Source organism: Drosophila eugracilis, unplaced genomic scaffold (genome assembly GCF_018153835.1).
Source record: "Drosophila eugracilis isolate 14026-0451.02 unplaced genomic scaffold, ASM1815383v1 contig_2154, whole genome shotgun sequence".
In the NCBI taxonomy this organism is placed as follows: Eukaryota; Metazoa; Arthropoda; class Insecta; order Diptera; family Drosophilidae; genus Drosophila; species Drosophila eugracilis.
The window spans coordinates 8,912,891-8,932,438 of record NW_024573038.1 but is presented as its reverse complement, the minus strand read 5'-3'; the positions used below and the strand labels follow the sequence as shown (position 1 = coordinate 8,932,438).

At 42.7% G+C, this 19,548-nt stretch overlaps 5 protein-coding genes across 6 annotated transcripts; 3 read left to right on the top strand and 2 right to left on the bottom strand.

Annotated features, from left to right (window-relative positions):
- Positions 1 to 152: 152 nt before the first annotated feature.
- Positions 153 to 11,217, top strand: LOC108114596. The gene is made up of 5 exons (XM_017225652.2): positions 153 to 764; positions 6,125 to 6,371; positions 6,446 to 6,569; positions 6,641 to 9,105; positions 9,278 to 11,217. The coding sequence occupies exons 1-5, from the start codon at positions 210 to 212 to the stop codon at positions 11,104 to 11,106; spliced, it is 5,220 nt and encodes a 1,739-aa protein (XP_017081141.2). The 5' UTR covers positions 153 to 209; the 3' UTR covers positions 11,107 to 11,217.
- On the bottom strand, positions 921 to 5,418 carry LOC108114597. 2 transcript variants are annotated; one of them, XM_017225655.2, is made up of 3 exons: positions 5,153 to 5,418; positions 2,617 to 2,884; positions 921 to 2,127 (listed from the first exon to the last, which is right to left on the bottom strand). In XM_017225655.2, exons 2-3 carry the CDS (start codon positions 2,686 to 2,688, stop codon positions 1,093 to 1,095), a joined length of 1,107 nt encoding a protein of 368 aa, XP_017081144.2. In that variant the 5' UTR covers positions 2,689 to 2,884; positions 5,153 to 5,418; the 3' UTR covers positions 921 to 1,092. The 2 variants fall into 2 exon arrangements, with proteins under 2 accessions (XP_017081144.2, XP_017081145.2); XM_017225656.2 differs by lacking the exon at positions 5,153 to 5,418 and adding an exon at positions 2,969 to 3,391.
- A 79-nt stretch (positions 11,218 to 11,296) lies between the features above and the next one.
- On the bottom strand, positions 11,297 to 12,268 carry LOC108114598 (putative uncharacterized protein DDB_G0294196). The gene is made up of 2 exons (XM_017225658.2): positions 12,196 to 12,268; positions 11,297 to 12,105 (listed from the first exon to the last, which is right to left on the bottom strand). Exons 1-2 carry the CDS (start codon positions 12,196 to 12,198, stop codon positions 11,434 to 11,436), a joined length of 675 nt encoding a protein of 224 aa, XP_017081147.2. The 5' UTR covers positions 12,199 to 12,268; the 3' UTR covers positions 11,297 to 11,433.
- A 1,011-nt stretch (positions 12,269 to 13,279) lies between these two features.
- LOC108114743 lies at positions 13,280 to 15,811 on the top strand. The gene has a single exon (XM_017225860.2). It carries the CDS (start codon positions 13,407 to 13,409, stop codon positions 15,747 to 15,749), a length of 2,343 nt encoding a protein of 780 aa, XP_017081349.2. The 5' UTR covers positions 13,280 to 13,406; the 3' UTR covers positions 15,750 to 15,811.
- Positions 15,812 to 16,158: 347 nt separating this feature from the next.
- Positions 16,159 to 16,916, top strand: LOC108114052. Its single transcript, XM_017224806.2, has 2 exons — positions 16,159 to 16,547; positions 16,606 to 16,916. The coding sequence occupies exons 1-2, from the start codon at positions 16,375 to 16,377 to the stop codon at positions 16,694 to 16,696; spliced, it is 264 nt and encodes an 87-aa protein (XP_017080295.1). The 5' UTR covers positions 16,159 to 16,374; the 3' UTR covers positions 16,697 to 16,916.
- The last annotated feature ends 2,632 nt before the right edge of the window (positions 16,917 to 19,548 follow it).

The window sequence follows — 19,548 nt, the reverse complement described above, 5'->3', positions numbered from 1 at the left end:
ATCTATTGTGAATGGACGCAAACCGCGAAATATTTGAATAACTGTTAGCACTTCGTAAACATAAACATTCAGTAAACTTTGACTTTCCTTTAATATTATCATTTTAACGAGTCACTCAAATGTTTTATTCAAAACATAACTAACGTGTCGAGCTACAAAATTACTAGTTTTATTCCCAACTCCTGCAAAATCATAAGTGTTTTGCAAAAATGTTGAAAAAATTCGTGGAAGTTAACGCGGATTGCAGTCCCTCTGCGAATCCGTATGAGGTTCGAACCTTTCTGGGCAACGAAACGTCGCCGGAATGGAAGGCAGAAAACTGTCCGCCTCGCGATCGCGTGTGCCAGAAGAAGCCAGCTAACTCCACGATCTCCCAAGTACTGACCATCGAAGATGAACTTCGTCGCATCCATCAAAAGGCGGAGGAGTCTCGATTCATACGTCCCTTTAAGAAACAATGTGCCTTGTACGATGAGTACACCATGTGCATTATACCGCAACGTACTCCGGCAGAGTTGAAAACTCACGCCGAGATGCGAGAGCGCTTATTGGCCGCTCGCAAGGATTTTGGCCTAGTTGAGCACGACGCCAGAGTTGACAGGACATGCCCCAAGGACTTGGTGGTTCTTAACAGTCCCATGGACATGGGCGAGGAAGAGCAACAGGCCGAGGAGGGTGAGGAAGAGGAGGAGGGGGAGGTCAAGCCACAACTAGCCACCCCAGAATGCAGCTCGGATATGATTATTATTCCAGATAAACGCATGGTAAGCCTAAATATCTTCAAAAATTGAAATGATATGCAATTATTTTTACATCATAAGCAGTGCTTGTTTATTGTTTTTTAAGTAAATCAAATCCTTTTTGATTATAAATTAATAAGAAATAAGTTCTCTTAAAGAAAAAAAAACATTGATTTCAATATAAGTACTTTCAATAAATAAAATACGACTCCATTAAAAATAAAAGAAATAGCTTTCATGTTATAGCTCAAAAAATCTTAACCTTTTAACTTGTTGATCATTAATAACAGACCACTGATTAAATTATGGCATTGAAGCTTAGGCTAGCTTAGTATATTTTTATTTTGTGTTTCTACTCAATTAACTCAATGTCATCGATGTCCGCGTAAATGCTGCCCGGTGGCAGTTCCGGCAGAGAGTTGGATCCTTGTTCCGTTTGCCCATCTCCATTTGTCGAAGCCAGCGACAAGGTGCGATAAGCTCCAGAAACAGCCTGCTGTTGCATATGTACTCCCAGCTGAGAAATGAGTTCCAATGCCTGGATATCCGAATTCATCAGAGCGAACTGATGGATAATTGCCAGGTGCGGAAAAACGCCATTCAGTAGGGTGCTCGTGCCGGCATTCATCTGATCATCCAGGTTTTCCTGTTCTTCTTGGGGGGAAAGTGCGTCCTGCTTCTCCACTTCTGGCACGCTGGCTGGTGAGGGAATCATAGTGGGCTCACAAGTTACCAACTCCACATCATCATCCTCATCAAGATGATCTGACATAAGACTATTCTCACTGGAGAGATTAACAAAATCCGGTATGACTGGTTCATTTGTGACGCCTTCAGTTGAATCGGCCAGTTCCCGTTGCATGAAGTTCGGCAATGCATGCTTAAACTCTACAATAATCTCCTCGACAGGCAGATCTTGGTTTAAGGGATTCTCACCCTGGTAGCCCAACTCATCGGCCTCGTACTTGTACTTTCCCCGGAATCGGTTCAGCCAACGATAAGAGGGTCTAAAGGATGGAAGGTTTAAAATTGCCGCCATTCGGGTGGCTGTTTCCTTTAGTTTTTGGTTTCTTATGCTGATTTTCAAGCGGAGTTGAGTGCATCTTTCCACCCACTCGTGCAGAAGGAAACTAATGGCACTCATCTCAAACTTCCGGCGTTTACGCGTCATCTCTTCGATTATTATAGAGGCATCTGCCTCGCTGAGAGTAGCCAATTGCTGGAGCAAGTCCTTCTTCTTGTCCAGGATTCGACGAATTTGGGTGGCACAGCAGTGGAACATCTTGGCCAGGCTGTTCCTCGATATATTTGTCTCCTCATAGTAGCGGATGACAGCAATTTTTTCGTAGAAAGTTAGAATATTACGCTCATTTCGACGGGATTTTATCTAAGAAAAAGGAAATAATATAAAATTAGTTAAAATTTTGGGCGTAATATACATAGATATTCATACACATGTGCACTTTAAGTAGGTTATTTTTTAAGGTGGAAAAATAGGAACGAATAATATTAAAACATTTCGACAAGCAAAACTTTACAACTCTATAAAACAAGTTTATCCTTTTTGTAAAGACAACTCTATAAAAGATCTCGTGCAAGGTGTGTATATAATGTAAATACATATGTATAAAAGTCCTTGTTTCCAAAGCAAAATGCTCAAGGGTAAATATACATACATACATATGTATGTAAATATATGTAAGTGTAGATATCTACTTACATACATATGTACATACAAATGTATATTTACAGTTTAGCGCGTGCTTGTCTGACGCTCGCGCTGCCCACTTGAGGCAAGTTGTAAAATCCACCCTCAGCAGACCGCTTAAAGGCCAAGTTAACAAACATATCTGGCTTCTCCTTTGGGACTACTCACCCCTTTGTTGTTGCTGTTATTGTTGTTGTTGCGACGCAACGTAGTTGTTGGTAATGCCGCAATAGCTGCCATTTCAATAGTAGTTTTAAGTTTTTCGCTTCTTCTCCTTCTTATTCCTTTTCTTTGTACTTCTACTCCTCTTCTTCTTTTACACTAAATGCGCAGCAGCTTCTTGCGCTGTTATTGTTGTTGTTTCGCCTGCTCGCCCCAAAGATCGTGCGTCAGAGAGAGATGGCGAGCATGTGCGTATTTGAGACTCCTTTTGAAGCTGCCAGAAAGAAAAAGGCAATAAAATAGAAATAAAAGCATTATTAATACTGCCCATGCAAATTGCGAAGCGTTTATTAGTCACATTTTTTTATGAGCGTTGTCACGGCACGTTCTCAAATTCGCCTGGCTATTGTTGTTGCGGCTCTGACATTTTTACAATTACTGAGTAATAACACACTTGTGCGCCCTGTTTCTTTTTTTGTTTTGTTGTTGTTTGTTCCGCTCTTCGCGTCTATCTGTGTGCAAGTGTGCGTGTGTGTCCGTTCTTTGCTCGCTCCGTATGAAATAAAAACGGTTCACTATGCTAAGTCCCTTTTGCGTGGTGTTTGTTGTTGTTGCCGTTGTAGCAACACAAACGGTTCTTGCAGCTGTTACTTCAGCACAGTAGTGGTTAAAATATTAGTAATTTTCACTTGTTAATTACCTCAAAAGTAAACAATTACAGCTCTAGACAATGGTTTTAGTTCAACTGATTGGCAGTTTTTCGGATCGCATTCCAACAGCAGATAAGAAATAATTCTTGGGTACAGAAACGCAAGCATAAGAACATTAGGAATATCAACAGTTACTATAGGTACCGTGGTAATAGTATAGATAATTACTTCTACAACTTCTTTAAGATTTGTAAATATGTAAATATATTTATGAAAAACGGTTTAGTGTATTTATCATATTTCCCATATTCAAAGCTTTAGGTTTTTACTATTCTTTATTTGACAACCAATCAATCCTGTAAATTATGAAAAAAACTTTTTGGAACATCGGTCACACTCACTTTTACATAATAAAAAAAATACTACTAGGCTTATCCTTTGATTATTTATCTTTGCTTAAACCCTCGATTGACCACTATGTTGTTGACCGTAGGTGTTACGGTTGTTGGTCTAGTGCATTGTGCAGTGGGCATATGCAAAAGCAGTGCGACTGCAGTCGCCACGCTTTTGTTTCATTTGCGATTGCGTTTTGCCGCGTGTGTTGTTTGTTATATGTCTCAATTGTTGTCGTTGGGGGGAAAGGGGCGTGGGCGATGCAGGCAGGGGGTGGCAAGGCTATATGATGGTGGTTTAACAATTATGATTCGATTCCTATTCGTTTGGCTGGCTGCAGAAACCTCTCTCTATCTTGGCCAATTAACTGTGCGCCACAGATAAGAGCCTGTCTACTTTTACCTTTTGAACAAAACGTTTGGTACTCGAAGTGATATAATCACGATCCAATGTTTTATGATCGTTTATAGCCAGTGCGTTATCAATAGACAAAAAGCAATTTTGATTCTTATAAGATCTTTGGAGTTCCTTAACAATAATTAATTTCAACGTTTATTTCAAGGACTTTTTTAATATCCTATATTTAGTTGTTTAACTTAACCTTGAATATAAGGATGCTATAACAAACAACTTGAAGTTATAGTTTTAAAAAGAACATTTAAGAAAGAATATTCAAGGTTATATGTAAAGGATCCTGAATACCTTTTAATTTAGCTTTGACTTATATACTTATATAAACCCCTCTTGGAAACACCTCTGCCTTTTGCAGCCATTCCCTTTTCTCAGGGGCGCCGCCTGCGGTCGTTTGTTTGCTGAACACTTTAGCTCGGCATCCGTATACATATACTTGCATGTGTCCATGAGTTTTCGTTGGGCGGCTGCACCTGGCAAATACCAATTTTAATTCGAATTCAAAGCCATCACCAAGATTGCTTTTGCAGCCTCAGCATCTTTGATGGGAACAGCTGCCTTTAAATTGATTACTTCATCAGTTCTTTTTTTCAGAGTTACTGCAAAATGGGTGTTGCTTTTCTAGGTAAGCTAAAATGAATAATATTTTAAGATAATTATGATACTGTAATTAAGGATAAACTCTTATTTATTGAAGAAATAGTTCTGTATTGGTGAATTACTGATAAAGTTTCAGTGTAAATAAATAAATTTGGAATAAAAATCATGCCTTAAGGATCTTATTAAGTCATTAAGTAACCGAAGATACAAAAGCTATTTTTAAGTTGACATCCCAGCTCATTTGTCTTTGCAAAGATCTTGGGTCTGAAGTCCCCGTACCCGTAATTGCCTCAGATCCCCTGCCTCATCGTAACCCCACTAGCTAGTTTGACATTTTGCCAGCGCGGCTATTCAAGAGGGTTGCGTAGTTGGAATTGGAACCGACTTGTACTTGTACTTGTATTGTTGGCAACTGCGCTCTGTTATTGGTATTAGTATTGGTATTGACGTGGTCGTATGCTATAACTGCGCGATACTGCGACGCTCACCTGGTTCACCTGGTTCGCCGTTGTACTATATGTCTCGATTTCTGTTGCTGTTGTTTCTGTTGTTGCTGCAGCAACAGCACGCTACTAGATGACTTGTTTGTTCTGCAGCCGAGCCGAGGCAGCTTCGTGTTTGCTCGGTGGTCCGGGTTTTCTGGTCTCGGGGCTATAGTAGTCGTCGGTTTTGGTTGGGTTTTTGGTTTTTGGTCGAACGAGAGCGATAAGATTCCGTGATGTGGCACTAAGCGCTGTTCGTTGTTTACTGCTCTGTGCATGGGACGCCTCTGTTGTTTGGTGGCCGTCATCGTGGCCAGCCAGCCATAGAGGCACACTCACTTATACGGACGCACCCCGAAACCCATACAAACATACACACATATAGCATATACCGCATATAGCGCGGCGACATCAGGTCGTTATAGTCAATCTAGTTGGCATTTCGTGCTTACCTTATGCCGCTTACTAACTTCTTGATGAGCGCAAATAGCAAAAGAGGAAAGAAAAAAAAACATGAAACAGGCCTCTAGTACACATAACATACAATACGATACCATACTATACAAAAACCAAGACAAACAAAAACGTCTCCTATATAAGGGGCGTCGGGCATCGGTGGCGTATGCGTGCTATTTTCAGCCGTATTAAAAGCTTATGGCCATGGCCAGGAAAACAGAGTCGCCGAGTGAAAGCACAGAGCTTGCACAGAGCCAAGCGCTGATAACTGGCCATATGTTACCCAATCGCCAACTAAGGCTATTATGTCTCTGAATAATTCCATTTGCTAGCCATATCCTAACTTTATTTGGGTTAAACTACGCCTTTTGTTTACTATTTGTCGTATTACTCTTTGTTTAATTTATTTTTTATTGATTTGAAACCCTTATTATGTTGATGACTAATACGCATTACGTTTAACCTTGTAAGAAACGCTTACAATCTCTCTTAATTAATTAATATAATCATTCTCGTAAACAGCTGGAGCTAAAACGTCCCAAGAGTCGAATCTACTTGAACGAGACCGAAGTTGGCCCCTTGGAGGAGTTACCTTTTCCTTCCTATAATCCGCGTGTCCTCCAAGAGGGCCTAGAGGGCGAGAACATCAAGACCTTCGACATTATCGAAGGATGCAGTCCACAGGATTTGTGGACCTGGAATGTGGGCTACCAGAAGAGGGAAGAGGAACTGGATCAGGAGTTTATCCAAGCCTCCCTGCCCAAATATGGTGTGTATTCATTCAGAGACTTTCTTTCACATAGAGCTTGGCTATTCTAATCTAGCTTCATCGAAAATTTGCAGAAAACGACGGCGAACTCACGCTCTATAATATACCCCAGCAGCTGGAAAAGACTTTCACGGCGGAAATTGTGTTTGGAAATCGAAATATCTATCCCGAACCAAAGCTTGAATCTAACCGATTGCAGTGAGTATCCCATGAATGATTTTCACTGTTACTCCATACGAGTATATGACTCCTCTTTCCTTTCCTTTCAGATACTATAATCGGCCAAGTGAAATTGGGGCCATCATAATAGCCTTCGTGGAGACCTTTCGTTTGAATCCCGATTTCTGGACAGGAGGCACTATGGACGGTATCCTTAAGCGCGGTGTGAAGTTAACCAAAAAAAGCGCCGACCTAAACTACAAGTCACAGACGAACGACTTTGATATTATCGAACAGGTAGTTGAACGAGACGCTGCCGTGGAGATTAAGATCCACTTTTCCGGACTGTTAAAAAACGAACCAAATATGTATAAGGCTCTGTCGCTATTCTTTTCAAAATACAATGCCTGCATCTTTACATCCCGGGATCTCTACCTGTTGATTTGGAAACGTTGCCTAAACTCTTACTATATCTTTGATCCCAATGGAAGGGATGAAAACTGTGAACGGGATTTTGAGGAAGGAAAGTGCTCACTGATGGCCACTCGTTTTACAGAGCACTTGGTGCATCTGATCACCAAGTTCAGTGATCTCCAGCCACAGGATGAGTTTAATATCTTTGAAATTTCCTTGATTCAGTATGGTAAGCTAAAGGAAGCACCAATTGCACCAGCAGAGAACGAGGAGTATCATAAACTCTGGGCGGTGGTCAACGAGAACTTTGCGGTGAAAACTGCAGGAACGGGTGGAATACACCAGCCCATCTCAGGAAATGAGAAGAATGCCTCGTTGGTTGTATCCTTGATAGCCTTGATTTACTCAGAATTCGAGCTGGCTAAACTGTGGAAACCCGAAACAGTAGATGATATCATAAGGTATGGTGTTGCCTACTACAAGACTCTGCGAAAGAAGTTTCGGCTGGATGGTAAACGCTGGAAGAACAAGAAGCCCCATTTGAACGTTGTGGATCTACCGGAAATGTTCCTAATGGGTGCTTTTAAAGCCACGGTTCGCAAGCATCCCTTTATGATCAATGGTCATGTGGCGGATTGCAGGAACTATTTGGAATCCCAGCTTACGATGGCCCTGCATCAGTTGTTCAACATGCCCCAGTGGCCTTCGGCGCTGCTCCAGATAGATAATTCAGTGATGGCTGTTTGGCGGGACAGGGAATTCTTTTACGTTTTCGATCCTTTCAGGAGAAATCGAACGGGTCTGGTCGTGGATCCAGATGATTATACCATCAAGGGTCTAGCTGTACTGCAGATACACGCCACCTTCGATTCCTTTGTCCGCGTGATCTACATGAATGCCTTGAAGATGCGACGTGGTGGCAAATTCTTCATCCATGGCATTCGGACAGGCTGTATCCGACCTTTGCAGGTGATGACCCCGCAGACGAACAAATTCCCCGGTCTACAGATGGGCCTGCCCACATTCACAGATGAGCCACCGTTGCCAGAGTTGAAGCAGAAGAAGAGCATTGAAAGCATTCCAGAGGAGGATCGCTTCCCCACGGTGGATGAAAAGGAGATGGCTCAGGAGTTGATAAACATGATCATCAATATGATTATTAAAGAACTGCCAGAGCCACAAACCAAGAGGCCAAATCTCTACAAGCCTGCGCAAAAGGTACTTCTACGTACAGATCAGGAGAATCTCAAGGCCCTAAGACTGAAGATTAAGCGAGGCTATGAGCTTGGCCAGGAGGAGGAGGAAGATCTGAAGAGGGTTCTCACGGTGGAGGAAGAGCTAGCTCTTAAAAGCAACTTTAATGCGTTACCAGATGGCTCCTGGATCATTATGGGCACCACGCAACTTCCTCAGTTGGATGAGGAAATGGCTAAACTCGGAGGACTCCTGGCTGGCTTGGTGGCCATGGCTGTGTCCTCGAAGTACAAACTATCCACCTGGAATGCTGACTTAATTGAGTTCTCACTGGAATCAGCGAACAGCTTTGGTGAAGATTACCAGAACTACGAATACATCTTGGCCTGTCTTTTGGCCAAGAAGCTACCTGATATTGCCATCGGCGAGAGCAACTTCAGTTTGGAGGTAAAGAAGGTGGTCAAGTCCTCGATGATGGTACCTCTCCGCCAGGTTCTAGTGGATCTTTTGGTGGATAATAACAGACTACTCCTCGTGTGCCAGCGTTTCTCCTGCGTGATATTTAAGCGTTATAACTTTGTGTATATGTTCATTGGATTCCCCTGCAATGCCATTGGTTATAGGAAAGGTGGTTCTGGGCCAGCTTGTCTCCTTCGTTTCCTGGAACTGGATGCTCTGATCAAGCGTATTGAATTTGGCTGCAATCCTCAGGGCTGTTCAGTGATGAACTTCATCGTGGCCTGCATCCAAATGGTGGATAATAATCTTCATGGCCGTTTCCGTCCCTGGGGCAAGGCTGATGATGACAAGGAGGTTAAACAGGAGACGGCGAGGCAGAAGAAGCTGCGTGATCAACGGTTGGAGAAGATGCGTTACATCGATGAGGAGCTCAGGAAGGAGAACGAACGCATCCAGTTGTTCCTCAAGGCCAAACAGGAGCACATGGACCGCAAGGCGGGAATTAAACGTAAGTAAAGCTATTTGATATATTAAAATATGAGTATGAGGATAGAATTATTTGTCAATTCGTTTAAGACTTATTATTATTTTGTGTAGAAATTTGTGTAGTGATTGTCCGGTACGTTTTTCTTGGCCTAGTAGGAAAAAGCGACTTTAAAACCTTTCTCTTTCCCTTTTAGCCGAGTACAAAGACATTGGCATCGACGAGGCCGAAGGCGAAGAGGGCGACGAGGAAGAGGACATGCTTGGCGATGAGGAGGGCGAGGAGGAAGGCGAAGGCGAGGAAGAGGTGGAGCTGAAGCACCGTCCTGGCAAGAAGCTACCAAAGGAACTTCGCCGTGCCTACAAGCCACGTCCCATCATGTTTGGCTACAGAATGCGAGAGAAGGACTGCAACTTCAAGATCCAAGGCAGCCTGGCACTCGAGGGCCGTGATGAGGGCTCCTTCAAGACGATCAAACCGTGCTACTTCGCATCCGCCCTGGCCATCATCAGTTGCTCTCTGCGGCCTTTGAACCAATGGAACTCTTACCGGATCGATAGGGTGATCAACAATGCCAAGACGATTGCCACGGGTGTCTGTGAACTGGAATCTGTGTTTGAACGGGTCGTTCGCCACGTTACCATCGATGATTACGAATTTGATATCTGGATCCGGTGCTTTGAGCCGGCGGGCATGTGGACACCATCACCGGTAAAGAAACCAGGTAGTCCGGAAGTGGGTCTAATGCTTTTCAAGAAGAAGTTTGGCAAACTGCTTAATTTGCGGAAATACATGATCATCTTTACGCCCAATGGAAGTTATGCCATCTATCACGACGAGTTCTTCCATCTGTTTGATCCCTATGGCAGTATGGAGAAACCAGGGGGAGATGAGGAGCAGGAGGACGACGATGGTGATGAGGAGGGTGGAAAGAAAAAGAAACGTTGTCCTAAGGGACCAAAGCGATGGCCCGAAAGAAACACCGCCTCATGGGTTCTCCTCTATGATATAGATTCCTTGCTGAAGTACATTGACGATCGAAGTGCCGCTAAGAACTGGAAGGAGAAGAACCTGTATAAGTTCTTCGTCGTTGATGTCCTGTCCCACAAGAAGGCGGCACCGAATGCCAGAATCCTCCAACTGCTTACCGATCTCTCGATACCGATGACATGCAGCAATAAGCAGTACGGAAGTCCAGAGTATGAGATCTGCGCCACCAATGAATCCCTTGGATGGCTGGAATTGGAGAACTGCCTGCCCGTGTGGAGCAGGTTGAACCGCCGAAATACGGCGGGCAAGTATCGCAATCTGCCTATCAGCAAGATCAAGAAGTTCGACATCGAGATCGAGGGTCGTTTGTGGTCTTTGTGGGGCAATCTCCATCCGGAGGCTCCAGTCTTCGACGACGAGGTCAGAGGTCGTCAGTATCTGGGTTGCTATGTGATGGCCTGTTGTGCAGCCAGTGTGTATCGGTTAATGGACTGGAGTCCTCATCTCCTGGACACCATTGTAGTCAGCGGAAATACGTACTTCAAGGAGAGCATCGATCAGATCAGCAAGGAGGACTACGAATTCTCGCTGGAGAATCTCAATATCGACTGCTCCATGGACACCATCAACTTTGTGGTGCACATCGAGCATGTGTGCTATGGAAAACTTTACAGGGCGCCCACTTTCAACCGTATGAATCTCTCCGAGGCTTTGATCTACTTCTTCAGTCACTATCAGTTTGGAATAATCAGTGTGCGGAAGAGGTCACTGGCCATTGGCTTCTGTCCTGGTCACGACGGTGGTTACTTCATGTACGATTGTCAGGAGAAGGACCATCCACTATTCCCCAAGCAACAGGGTGCCTCTTATATGCTGCGCACCCGACATCTCCAGGTGCTGCTCTACTGTGTGGTGGTCACCCTGAATGTACCATTCTACAACATCGACTTTAGCATCCACAAGGTTGAGATGCTGCGTGAAGGAGCCACCGTGGAGAACGAGGAGGAGGAGGGCGGCGAAGAGGCTGCCTTTTAAAGAATATGAATAGGAGGAGATTCTTTTGGTATTCGTTGGGTCACAGGCTAAGATTCTAGTTTATAATTGTTTGAATAATATGATTGGTATAAATAAAGATTTTTCTATATATATATTTCTATCTTCTATATATATGTTAAAGGTTTCTGTATAAAGACAAACCAACTCCGTGACTAATAGAAACCCGAAAGATAATCAAAGACGACTACTCTTCAAAGTCGAAATTTAATCGGTTCTCTAAGAACTAAGCTAAACATTTAACAACAATCGGATGACGCAGAATCAGATGACTCAATGTCGTCATCCGGTGACTCAATTTTGGGTGACTTAATGTCGCAGACGATGCTGCTCATCGGCCTGCTTGTAGTGATAGCCATCGGCACGAAGTTCGTGGGCGGGCTCGGGTTCCAATTGCTCTTGAGTCTCTACATCGGATGGAGCCATGGGCTGCTGGACATCCAGAATGTAGGGCATCTGCTGCTCTTCCTCAGCTGGTTGCTCCTGGGGCTGATCCTGCTGCTGTTCTTGCATCTGGAACTGCTGCATCTGCTCCTGGTATTGCTGGTAGGTCAACTGCTGCTCGGCAGCTGGGGCAGGGGGCAGGTAGCGATTAGCAGGCTCGGGCTGCTGCTGGATCTTCTCCACGATAGTTTCTTCGGGAGCAATCATCTCCATCTGGGGCATCATCATGGGCTCGGCATCCATTTGGACTGGAACGGGTGCAGGGGGCAGGTAGCGAGTGGAGGGCAGTGCTTCTTCCTGATTCACTGGTTCGGGAGGAGTTAGCAGACTGCTGGGCATTGCCTCCATCTGACCCTGTTCATTGGGACGCATGTACTCCACCTGTTCGGGCAGCTCACGCAGCTCCTGTGGCTCAATGCTCATGGACACTGCGTGCTCTGGACGAGCAGGAGGAAGGTAGCTGCTGCTGGGCTGCAGATGGGACACATCGGCGGCTGCCAGGCAGGCACACAAAGCGAGGGTCAGGCAGAAGGTTTTCTGAGAGGAATGAGAATGGTGTTCGATGTTATTCCTATATCCTTTAGTTATCGCTTTTAGAGGCTTCTATTTCCCAGTGTGAGTACTTACCATCTTGTTGGATGTTTAGCTGTGAAGCGTCTGATGTCTGAAGAGTTGGAAGTGATGATATTTATACGAGTACAGAGCTTCAGATGAGACCTTCGTGTCCAGTCCGATAAGTTCAAACAGTGGGCTTTGGGGCGGGTTCCGTTATTTGCGCAGACCATCGAATTGTCATCGATTTTCGGCGTTGGTTTCGATTTTGGCGCATCTCAACAAACAGTCAAACAAACAAACATTCGAATGCCCAAATGTCCAACTATTCGAGCTGAATCATCGCCACTGGCCGCCAAGCAAGGCGAAGCCATTCGATCCCATCCGATCCGAGTCAATTGGACTCAGTTTAAGCCGCTTTTGGTTGTCTTCGTACCCTTGCGGAAGGTAATTACGATTTTTAATGCCCACGAGGAAGCTAAACTATCAGAGTAAATACGTATTTTAAAAAAAGGTTTAATATAAACAAGCGATTAATGCGTTTTATTTATTTTTCCTCTGGTTTTCATAGTCACGATGTAATATTTAAAAGAGGGTATTAAATATTCTTCATTAAAAGTTTGCTCATTTATCCATTTTCAGCGTTTCTTCTCTCATTACTTCGGTCTTCACCTGCTGACAGGTGGCACTTGACGGGGCGTTTGACAATCTCAATTGGGCACGAGAGCTCCGGCTCGAGGCGTATAAACTGGAGCATGGCTGGTCTGGGAATTCAAGGTTCCCTAACATTTGCTTTTCACTCTGTGAATTTGGCACTTCCCCCACTGACCTTCGCTAGCGGATTTCACGGTCAATGGATGGATTGTCCAGAAACCTGTCCGAAGATGTCTCCGCATCTTCAAGGGGCCGGACCGGAAAAGCAAACAATCATTCGAGCAAAAAATCCCATATAAGCTGAAGAATAAAAGGTTTTATTTGCAATGGTTTTCTTCTCTCAGAATTTGCATAAAAAGAAGGTTGAATGAATCTAAAAATGAAATGTTATTCTTTAAGATTTCTCTTATTTAAAGTATGAAGTAGCCTTTCAGTCGCTGTAGTTCCAAATTCTTTCCTTAAACTTTAATTTCTTTATCTTTTCCTGATAAAGTTGCCAAGTTTCGATAACTCAATTTTTTTTTTGACGTTAAATTTACATTCCCCATTTAGGGAAGCGAAAATATTTTTCGGTAGCGCTTTTATAAATTATCTAACAAGTGTTTGTAGTATCTTCAATGTCTGATTAGATTATGTACGAGTGCAGTCGTTGTGGTAATCGAAGAAGCAGCTTGAATCCTCACGCTAGCGACAAGTTCCGATTCGAAAAGGAGGATTACATAGAGGGCGCCTCCAGTTGGTGCGACCTTTGCAGGGAACTGACCTTCTTTATAAAGTGCCAAATTGGCACGGACCCAGTACAGATACTATTTAAAAGCAGTTTGGAAAATATATCTTCTGAAACGCCTTCAGGTATCGCCAATTCAAGATCCGATATCCAGAATTCACAGGCCGCCACTCTGGCTGATCGTGTCAATAATTGGGCCGTCGAGGCCGTAGATCCTCCAAAGGAAGTTGGATCTTTTTGTGTACTGCCCAATAGGCATGGCTATTTGATTCGCAATCAGCAAAGCGAGGATACTGATGAGAAAACGCCGGAAACTTCACATAACGTGACTCCAGCATCGAGCTTGCAGCCAATGCAAAGCAATGCCGGCAATTCACGCGACTCAAGTCCTGCTGAAGTGTCCAAGAAAGCATCATCGGTCGAGGGAAGTACAAAAACTTCAAAGATTAAGGGCATTGAACTCTTGCGAGCCACTCCTCCGGATCATTTGAAATCGGTGCTACCCCTTGAACAGGATATTCGTCTTTCACAGGATAACCCTTTTGCCAAAACTGGCGGGGATAGCGATGAACAGAAACTAAAATCTAAAACATCTGCCGAAGAGATTAAAAGTTCTGATTCTACTTCCAAACCTTATGGTCCAAGTCTGACCGTCAAGGACGTAAAGAAGTTACAGCGTCGCTACTGTTCAGATAGATCTTCCCAACCAGGAACTTCCCAGCAAGCCAAGGCACAGGCTGCATCCGGCAGTCACTACAAATTCCGGGAACCCGCCAAAAAGTTTTCTACCATATTTGAAATGCAAAGGAAGCTCTTAGAGAAACGCCGAAAAATGAAAAAGTTGGCCTTAGTACGGATGAAACTAGATGCGGAATGTGAGATGACACGAAGGGAACTGAGTATCCTGGAGAGAAAGAATCATCGGGAGTCAATGGGTCAAAGTAAACGACAGAGTGGTGGCGCGCACTTTACATTGTCACGTCTTGTATCTGAAATGAAAAGTGAAAAACAACAACAAGAAAAGGGCAAAAAGTTGTTCAAGAAAGATGTTCTAGGGATCCTGCTGAAAACCTTACTCGAAGAGGAGGTTCCATTAGAGGAAGAAAACGAGGTGGACACAAATCTGAAACCTGAAGACAAAAAACCATCAGATCCCCCTCATGAAGCTAAAGGTGAAATGGAAACGGTGACTGAAAACGATAAAGGTTTGAAATCGGAATCCACGGTAGAGAGGTCATCAGCAATGAAGAAACAAAAAAGAATTTCAAGAAAGAAAAGAAAATATATACCTATCCCGGATCAGCTGAGAAACCCCTTTGCCTCGCCTGGAAATATTGGATTCGACATGCCCAATGCTTATCATTCCACAAATAGTTATCAACGATCGCAGCCGTTAGAAAAATCTCCGAGAATGTGCTTCCTGCTGTCCTCGGTGCAGCGGGCAATTCGGTCGAGGTTAATCAATGATCCGCTAAACGTAGTAAGGCTGATCAGAAGCTTGAGTGCATCCGTCGAAGTCATCTTGAGAGCACCTAAAGCACTGTTTTGTACAATACCCTGTTTGGAAGATGAAGTGCTGAATCTGATCGAGAAGAAGACCCATTTGACTGAAATGCAAAAGGTCGAGGAACTACAGGTTTCGCGATCTCCAATCCGTTGTCCCGATTTCGATTGCCAACGTGTGTTCTTTGTCTCCGATTTCAATAACCACCTGCTGAAGGATCATCGAACTCTGACCGTAGAACGGATCAAATCAAGGCAAACGAAGACCTTTTTTCTGGATAGCAATACAACAAAATTGGACAGGCCCAAATGCCATATGCTCTTGATGGTTCGGAATAAGGTTATTGACAGCCAAGCCAAGCATATGAAGGATCTTATGCCCATCCTGCTAATGAGTGGCCGTACCCATTTATCAAAAACCTTTGAACCCATGGGATCAAAAGCTGCCAAGATCATTAGTCGGATAAAACCCAAATCAGATATGGAGTTCTTCGTCATTTGGCTTACGGGAATTGTGCCGATTGGTATGAAACCACTGGCTACCATTTCACTGTGGTCCATTCTAGGTCGCAATACGGCCGATTGCTTCGCTGTTAATACCGCCTATATAAACGATATCAAGGCACCCAACGACGCGGGACACATCTTCCGCAGATCATCTTCGATTTTCCTGCCCATGAGCATGATCAATAAGATGACCAACAATGGACGCAGGTTCCTGGCCATTCAGGTACGGGTCTACTGAAGATCGATCAACATAAAAATCGAACTAAATCTTACCGTATTAATTATATATATAATGTTTTATATATAACCTATTTGTATTGAGTTTTTTATTGGTGGATGTATAAAGTATAAGAGGGAGTAGATATTATGCAATGGTTGAGTTTTAATGAAGAAAAGTAAACATTATTGGCTGGCATAAACTGAAATTGATTTTGCTTTATCTATTAAAAGTATTGCATACTTCTAGGCTTCGCGATAGGTTTCCCAAAATATGACTGTAGAAATTATATTGCCTACTTTTCCGGGAGCTGCTTTTTTGGTCTTTAAAATTCTTTAAGAAATAAATTTATGTATTCCTCCAACTCAGACTGCGTTGCTTAAAAAATCAATTTTAAAAAAATATATCCATTTGTAACCTTGAATTTCTTGTCTTACAACGTCAGATTCAGACACTAGCACTCTTTCAGTTGATAATAACAAATAATACTCAAAACATATACCCGTTTCTTTTTGCATTACCTTTTTGGATATAAAACAGCGTAAATTTAAGATTCTTTTAAATTCTCTTGACCATAAATTGTCCATTCAAGAAATACATTTACTTCTTTTTTCGATTTAAAACCAAAATAAGCGAGGAACGCAGAATGTCGTCTAAATTTGGTGAGAAGCTCGGCCTAGCTAGCAATGGTATAACCAGCGATGATCTGGCCGCCATGGATCCTACTGAGACCGACTTCGCCCTGGAGTTGAAGCCCACCCCCAAGCTGACCTGCATTCCGGAGCACCAGCGTAAGCGCTTGGTCAGCTCGGATACCAGGTGGGAATCGTAATTAGAGTAGTAAATAAACTCATTATTAAATCTTTCTCCTATCCAGTGTTTATCAGCGTGAGAACGTGTTCGATATGCCGGACAAGTCTTGGTCGGTTCTGTATTTTGGAGCTGGCAAGAACAGGGCCTTTAAGTAGGAACTGCAGAAGCCAAACAGACGACTCGTTCCCGCTGTCCTAACATCCCGTATTAGCACCAATTTAAATCGAATGTCTGGCTGACATTCCGCCTGGCCCATTGATTGACTCCCTGACTCCTCCTGGAGCACATCCATTTACCAATCCACCATCCATCAAACGTCGCGAAATGTTATATACACATTATATATATGAAAATGAAAATTCGCCCTCGTGCCAGTGCATATTTGATCGTCTTGTGTGTGGGTTTTGGGTCTGGCCTGCAATTGATGATGTTGTCGCCGGCGATTCTGATATGAACGATTGTGATTAATGGAGACAGCGTCATTGAGCTCGATCTGCGGCGCCTCAGACATTATAGTACTATGATATTTGCACAGAACGATCCATGATGTCATTCAAAACTGTACGACACATTGAGCCAAGATTGCTCTTGAGAAGTGTCAAGCGAGCATTTCTACCAGAAGCGGAAATAATGGCTTAATGAGACAAATGACGCGACTCTGACACATCTGACAGCTCTTAGATACGTGTGAAGTTCATGAAATTGATGCCCAATTTTTTGCAAACGTCTTGTCAATAAGAGTTGTGATAAATTTGAGAATGTTCTTTGCACGAAATGCTAATCCCCCAATGAATAATGCAGTATAGAGTTAATTTTAGATAGAACTTGGCAGGGGGAATCACAAGAAATCATGATAGTCGTGGAAAGGAATTTTGGGAAACTTATTGTTAAATCTTGAAAATTTACAGTCCAAGCTTACAGATTTTGGGAGAATAGACAGCAAATCTAAAGGCTTTAAAATTCTTTTTTTTTTAATGTTATAAATTACCAATCTCAATACGAATGAACACCCTTTTAGTAATGTTTATTTTGATTTAAATTTAAAATTCTTTTCAACCATTCTTATAAGTCTCGATTTTGGCTTCCATGCTCAAGTGACCTTTTGTGAATCCCCCTCCATAAATTTATGGTCTGTCTGCGTTTAAAAATAGCACCGAAAATAGCTTTCTTTCAAGCATGCCAAAATCTGTTTGTCTGCTCGTTAGCATATCTGCATACTGAATATTTGGCACTGCCTGCAGATGGGTGGATTCAAAGATTCCTAACCATATGTCAGCCTTAAACTCAGTTCAAGTGTCTGACCTAGTTCCTGTAGAGTTAATTAATTTAAAAATAAAGTTTTATAGAGAGAGCTTAGTTTGGGATAACAATATATAAGCATTGAAAGTGGGTGGGTTAAAACAAAATCTCATTTATAGTCAGCAAGTGCAACCTTTGATACTGCACTTTAAAATAAGATTAAACTTATCTTTAAGGTAAGATAACTCTTTAATTTATATTTATAACTGATGATGAATAACTCTGTCCTTGTCCATCAGAAAAGCTTACAATGGGCCAAAGAAATGTCTCATTTCCGTTGTGAAATTCTTTTTATTCGCTGCATATTCTGGCCATTGCAATGGCAATTTATAAATGAGACGAAAGTGGCAGTGACATCAGTTGGCACTCGGCTGGCTATAACAAGAACATATTAATACAGTTTGAGTGAAAAGTGAGATCAGAGCTTGTGAATTTATCGAAAATAGAAAAATTTCTCGTGTGAAAGTTCTGAACTTTATTCGAATTTATTTGGTCAAACAATTTCCTGGGAAAACTGTTAAGTGAGTTCTCTCACTTTCGGTTTGTAAATAATATGTACTTTTGCCTATTTGCTTGCCACATTTTGTGGCCTGTTTGCTGTTCGCTGTGTGCTCTAATTGAAATGGACCACAAAATTGCTCATCTTTGAATGCGGCATGCCGCAAACTTCAAAGTTTCGCTCTACTCTTGCCGCTTCTGATTGATGGTTATGATTGATGGAGTCGCACTCGATTTTCGTTTATTTCTCTGCCCATTTATTTTTGGCATTCGTTTTCCACCAATTTGATACAATTGAACTTTGTCATGTATTCTCACACAGAATTCTTTTCCTTCTTCGTTTTTTTCCATACTTTTTGCATAATTTGCATAAAATATATGGCCAAGCTCCAAAGTCCAAAGTGCCAAAGTGCCAAAGTCGCCTCTGTGTTTTCATTTCCCCTTAAAATTTTTTTTTGTACGGCTCATGTTTTACTTTTCGGTTGTGGTAAAATCTCACATTTCCATAAGGCAAACATGAGCATAAGCATAAAATTATATATGCACAAGAATCGGCAGAGCCATCGAGAAGCAACGGCAACTGCACTTGCAAGTTGCAACAATCTGAGCAGGGCAGTGGGAGAAAAGTTGAGGCAATCTTCGGGTTTAAGGAATATGAATTTTAATAGATTTTTTTAATCCTTTCTATTTTATGAACATATCCTGCTTTTCCCTAATACTTAACCATAAAATGTCATTCTACTTTACCAACACCTTTTCTCCCAGTGCCTTGTGAGTGGCTAAGAAGGGTACATTGTGTGGGTGTTTGGGGGAAGTGGAGGGGGTTTCTTTGCTCTGGCCAAATTTCGCTTCACTTGTTGTGGCTGTAATTGCTGCCGTTTCCGAGGGGCCAAACGGGCTGGTGGCGGTGGACGGTTGGACTGGAGGATTGGTATCTGTCATTGACATGGATGGTCGTCGTGGTTCGTGCCTGCAGCTTAAATGCGTTTTGCATAATTTTAAAGCCTCTTTAAAGCGAAATGCAATTACGGGTTGCGATTTTGTGACCGAAACTATTTTGCCAATTTCCTTTTTTGGTTTTCTTTTTTTTTTTTTTTGGAACAAATTGAATTTCACTCTTCGCTGCACAGCGATATGATAGAGAGAGAGAGAGGGGGAGATTTTCCATTTCCCATGCGTCGTATACGTGTTATTTGGCAAAACGCAAAAC